This window comes from Bufo bufo, chromosome 6 (assembly GCF_905171765.1).
Source record: "Bufo bufo chromosome 6, aBufBuf1.1, whole genome shotgun sequence".
In the NCBI taxonomy this organism is placed as follows: Eukaryota; Metazoa; Chordata; class Amphibia; order Anura; family Bufonidae; genus Bufo; species Bufo bufo.
Window position 1 is genome coordinate 111,475,556 of NC_053394.1, and position 6,000 is coordinate 111,481,555.

The 6,000-nt window shown below is 49.3% G+C and overlaps 1 protein-coding gene across 1 annotated transcript in view; it reads right to left on the reverse strand.

Moving 5' to 3' along the window:
* Positions 1-5,569, reverse strand: part of CDH4 (cadherin 4) — a 918,264-nt gene extending 912,695 nt beyond the window's left edge. The window contains 1 exon segment of the mRNA XM_040435851.1: positions 5,374-5,569. Coding sequence (XP_040291785.1) covers positions 5,374-5,421 — 48 coding nt within the window. The 5' untranslated portion in view covers positions 5,422-5,569.
* Positions 5,570-6,000: the final 431 nt, after the last annotated feature.

Genomic DNA, 6,000 nt, shown 5'->3' on the forward strand with positions numbered 1-6,000 from the left:
GTGATGATATGGTGGATTGCCATAGGATTCAACTCTGCTACAAAAAAACTGATATTTAACCAGTTCAGCTCTGCTACATCAGTATATACAGACAGATCTTCGGAACACGATACAGTAGTGGCTACTGATTGCACATTTAACCCATATGATCAGGTTGGGTTACTGGTAGACCACAATATGTCAGAGGCACATACAGCGACAATAAGCTAGTGGTACATTATCTGCCTGCTTTCGGTAAGCGGAGAGTTAAATTCACAAGCCCATCTCAGAGAGACATCAGAGATCTGATTTCACCAAATTTCATGTGAAATTCGCGAAGACCTCAAGTATTTGTTCAGAGCCTATCTCCTTGGTAGCGGTTCTCAATCTGCCTTTGGGGATGGAATATGTAGTGGTGGAGAGTGAAGAGCATAATGACCCTGATTAGCTCTAACAGCCTCCTCACTCTTATTTACGGGGAAAAATATACTGCAATACAAAAAAATATATATATCTTTCTCTTGTGCTATTATTGAGGGAGAAAAAAATACTGCAATTTAAAAATTGTCAAAGGATAGGCGAGCTGAACGTGCATCACCGTGTGCTTCATGGACTGAGAATCGCCTCATTTCAGCTTTACGGACGCAGAGTCGTTACACGCAATCATAATTAGAGACGTGAAAACTGTCTCTGTTGCTGAATAGGCCTGACAGAATTGTAGCATAGTCCATGATTTATGTGATCCACAATCCAGGTAACAGCATGCAGTGGATGCCCTGCGCAGATGTAGCAGAGCTAAGACTGACAGATGTAGGAAAGCCAGGCCGTTTGTGGGCTTTACGTAAGGCTGGACATAAACCTATTCGCATATTGTCTTAACTCACGTATCACTATGCTCTATAGCAGGCATGCTCAACCTGCGGCCCTCCAGCTGTTGCAAAACTACAACTCCCAGCGTGCCCTAATAGCTGTAGGATGTCTAGGCATGCTGGACGTTGTAGTTTTGCAACTGCCGGAGGGCCGCAGGTTGGGCATCCTTGCACTATAGCATGAGGGATCCAAAGTGCATGCCGATGTCATCCTAGGCAGAGGAAAGAATCGGATTTCTCAAAGAGACGACGTATTATATAGAACTGTAGAAAAGTCCTAAGTAAGGACTCTATACATCCTAAGTAAGATGCTATAAAGTGGAATAGGCTCCATTACAGCGAATCAGGATCTGGTATTAGGTGGATTCAATATCAGTAGTTGTGTTGTCTTTCCAGCTGTTGTGAAAGCATCACTCTCAAGTCAGGGTATGTTAGGAGTTGTAGTTTCAAAAAGAAAAAGAATACACAAATCTTGCCCTGAGCCCTCAGGAGGGACAAGGCCTCAGTTCAGCCTTTGTATAACAAGTAATGTGTGCTCCTCTGTTCAAAGTGCTGAAAGGTAGCTGTCCAGTGCTGAACGCTACAGAAACTGGATGAAGGGTTAAACCTAGCCCCCAATCCGTGATGACACGAGAGCAGTAGCATGCGTTACAACCCTGCAATAAGGGCACGCAGAGCTAAGTGGACGTAATTCATTAAACGTCTCCATCACATCACGAAAAGTACATCTCGGAGCCGCTAAGTGCAGAAAAGCAGAAAGCTACAACTCCGGCTGTTTATTAGGTGTCTAAAAAGCCTCTCCGCATTCGCGCACTGCGATTCAATGCAAAGCCGACAGTTTGCCTCCCACCGTGGTATTGCTAACGCCGGCTATTTTGTCAGCCGGTAATAAAATCAGACAAGCACTACTCTATCAGAATACGAGAGATAGCGCAAAACATAAAGGTCTCCAACTGTCCGCCACTATAAACTGTGGGGCAGAGTTATACTGTGTCTCTGCTGAGTAATCACACGCCATTGGTGCCATCCTGGATGGGCAGATAGATTCTACCTGCTGCAGGCTGCCAAAGCATGGCGGATGGGTAAGAAAAGAGCTAATTGTATTGCAAAGTAATGTGCCATTAGCTAGCCTTTCCATCACTCGGGGGAAGAGGATTCAGCGTGTGGCCCTAGTCCCATATTTTAATACCCTGAGCGTCTTCTTGGCACCCTCCTGGTACACAGCTACGTCCCTGTTTTATGAATTTATGCCACAATCGCAATGACGGAAGATAATTTAGTTTGGGGGGGGGACATTGCACCTGAGAAATGTTCCTTTTGGGCACTTTTACGCGGCGGTACCTGGCTCGGGTTTGGCTACAGCATTTGTAAGGCAAAGCCAGGAGTGGGTTAAGATGCACAAGACGGGCACCGCTTTTCATTCTAGATTTTGACAACACACTGTGCCCCATATGTAAAGACAACTAATATGAGAGTCCACTGCAACCAATAATGTTACAAGCCTCCAGTCCACGCTGAGGGTTGTAGTTTTGGACCATCTGGTGCACAGGTTGTAGACCAAGGAGCTATCTACTGGAACAATAAGTGGTAATAAAGCATGAGCATGAACCTATCTGTAAGGACTGCCAGTCTTCTTACTTCTAACCTCTCTGCTGCCATACTCCATGTAGACCGGACCGAACTGCCCCTCTACCGGTAAAGCTACAGGTTGCCAGAGCTGGATGTGCCAGCTCCATCCTTTGGTCTGGATGACACAATATTCTATTTGAGAATTCTAAAGCATTCATTTTCTTCTTCTTATTATTTTTTGGGGAAAGGACAGGCCGGCGGCTGTTATCCAGTATCTGTGTAGTACCCACAGCTCAGCCGGCTCAGGTCACTGAACCAGAGAGGAACAGAGAAGAAAAGGATTTCAGTAGAGAAGCAAAGAGGAGAAGTGTCCTTAATGAGGAGAAATCTGTGCAGCCTGCCGAGAGGGACACCGCGCCTCTTGTGTCTCCTATCGGTCAGGAAAGTGCCTAATTCTATACATTGTATATTGTGCCCCAGTGACAGGGCACACAGTGAGCGCCCACTTCTCACCGCGCCTCTTGTGTCTCCTATCGGTCAGGAAAGTGCCTAATTCTATACATTATATGTGTGCCCCAGTGACAGGGCACACAGTGAGCGCCCACTTCTCACCGCGCCTCTTGTGTCTCCTATCGGTCAGGAAAGTGCCTAATTCTATACATTATATATTGTGCTCCAGTGACAGGGCACACAGTGAGCGCCCACTTCTCACCGCGCCTCTTGTGTCTCCTATCGGTCAGGAAAGTGCCTAATTCTATACATTATATGTGTGCCCCAGTGACAGGGCACACAGTGAGCGCCCACTTCTCACCGCGCCTCTTGTGTCTCCTATCGGTCAGCAAAGTGCCTAATTCTATACATTATATATTGTGCTCCAGTGACAGGGCACACAGTGAGCGCCCACTTCTCACCGCGCCTCTTGTGTTTCCTATTGGTCAGCAAAGTGCCTAATTCTATACATTATATGTGTGCCCCAGTGACAGGGCACACAGTGAGCGCCCACTTCTCACCGCGCCTCTTGTGTCTCCTATCGGTCAGCAAAGTGCCTAATTCTATACATTATATATTGTGCTCCAGTGACAGGGCACACAGTGAGCGCCCACTTCTCACCGCGCCTCTTGTGTCTCCTATCGGTCAGGAAAGTGCCTAATTCTATACATTGTATATTGTGCCCCAGTGACAGGGCACACAGTGAGCGCCCACTTCTCACCGCGCCTCTTGTGTTTCCTATCGGTCAGGAAAGTGCCTAATTCTATACATTATATATTGTGCCCCAGTGACAGGGCACACAGTGAGCGCCCACTTCTCACCGCAGTTCTTGTGTCTCCTATCGGTCAGGAAAGTGCCTAATTCTATACATTATATATTGTGCCCCAGTGACAGGGCACACAGTGAGCGCCCACTTCTCACCGCGCCTCTTGTGTCTCCTATCGGTCAGGAAAGTGCCTAATTCTATACATTGTATATTGTGCCCCAGTGACAGGGCACACAGTGAGCGCCCACTTCTCACCGCAGTTCTTGGCAGGCACTGGTGCAGGTCACAGGACACTTTGTAAAGCACAGAAATGTTTGTGTCACTGGTGGCACAGCGGCATCTTTATCACTGCCATCCCATTCAGCCGGCTGAGGAATCTGCAGAGGATTCCAATCCAGGCTTTATTTTCCTGCATTCAGTGTGTGAAAGCGGACAATCTTCAGCACGCTTCTCCGCTGCCATTGGCTCGCATTGTCCTGCATTTGTGCAACCGGTCAATCTATTAACTTCTGCAGATTGCCGTGTAGTGATTTCTATCTTCGTTATCCCCGGTCCTTCTCTGCACTCACACAGCAGAGCCCAGGTGCACAGATAAATGCCACGTCTTATTAGTCGTCTGATTAGCCAGCGCAACTATCAAGTCACATCCATCATCTATTCCGAAAGCAGGGCAGTGCTCCAGAGTCTCTTACTGGGGATGGGAGAGATGTGCGATGCTGAGTCTGACACCCCTGCCCACACACAGATAGATCAGTGCCAACATGTGACTGGAATCTTTTAATCAGCAGGTGCCCTGTGCTCCAGCCAAGGAAAGGTGGCATCGCATCCAGGTGGCCGGGCCGTCCGTCCACAGGTTGCGGGGACATGCTCTTACCACTAGGACGTGAAGTGCCCACAGACTTCAGTGAGCGCCATGTGTGCCCCACACTGAACTTCCACCTCAAGAGACACGCCGCGATATAAATCAGCACATGCCCAGTTACCCTTCATTCACACAAGAGACGGCAGTTTCATTCACACAAGAGACGGCAGTGCCCATGCCAGCCTTGCCAAATTAACTCTTCACGCTCACTGAAGGCATAGACACCATATATGACTTTGACAGTATGTATGCAGACGAGGTATGGAAAACAAAATCTACAATCCACAGACCTAACCCTTTCAATCCATTCCCAGTGACCACTTGGCATATACACGGCGGTTAACCCTTGCAGTCTATGCCCCGGACAGCTCCATTCATTCACACTAATGAAGCATCCCTAGCTTATGGCGTTTTTTTTGTTTTTTAACCCCTTTGTAAGGAGCAGGTACATCCGTCCATATATACGTTTTTCCAGCTCGTTGTGGACAATGATGCAAAGTCTTGCCTACATGCACCCACAGGGATCTACAGAGATCTAGTTAACCCCTTCTACCCACTGCCAATGGGCAAATGGAAATGTGCACAGGTACAGCTTGGCGGTTAACCATTTCAGCGCCTTTCCCAAATCTTTTCCATGAGCAGGCTTGTTCCTCCGGGCTACGGTTAATTCCTCACCGTCAGTTAACCCTTTCCATTCATGCAGAGAACTCATTCTACATGTCCACAGAGAGGGATGTGACAGAGGTGCCAGGGTGTGTGAGGCACACATTTAAGAGTAACATTGCAGAAGACTCTCCAATACACCAAGGGTGCATGGCAAGAGGAAGATGCCCACTTACCCCCAGTGCCCCTGGCAGAGCTAACAGCAGCAGCAGAACCCCTGTCATCTTGCACCCAGACAGGACGCTTGATCCTAGCAGCCAAGTGTCCAGCTTGCCCCCCAGTATTTTCTGGAATGTCAGTCCTCCCTCCAGTCCTATACGTCCCGATGCCGGTGTGGAGGCTCCGCTGCCCCAAGCGCTGCCTCTTGCCGCCCCGTCTCTCCCCCGCTCTGAGCTGCAGGTGAACGGGCTGCACCAGCTGAGCGCAGCGGTAACCCCGCCTCCTCCGGCTGACTGACACTAAGGCCACACCCACCACGGCGGTCCCGACAGCAGAGCCACGCCCTCACAGAGTGCGCTGAGTGACAGGAAGGCCGAGCACGCTGACAGTAGCCACGCCCCGTCAAGCGTTCTGATTGACAGTCCCGTGCCCGCCCACTGGAAGAACTTGGAATGACAGAGCGCGCGCTCGTACTGCAAGACAGCGCCCCTGATGGAGTTTTAAAATATTGCAGTCTGAAAGCGCGAGCGAGGGCGAAGCGGAGGTTCATGAGAGGCGATCGTACAGGAGAGACACGGACTGCCGTGCAGAAGCGGCGGGAATACGCAGTGTGTGAAGCGTGCACATGGGGGAAAGACAGGGCG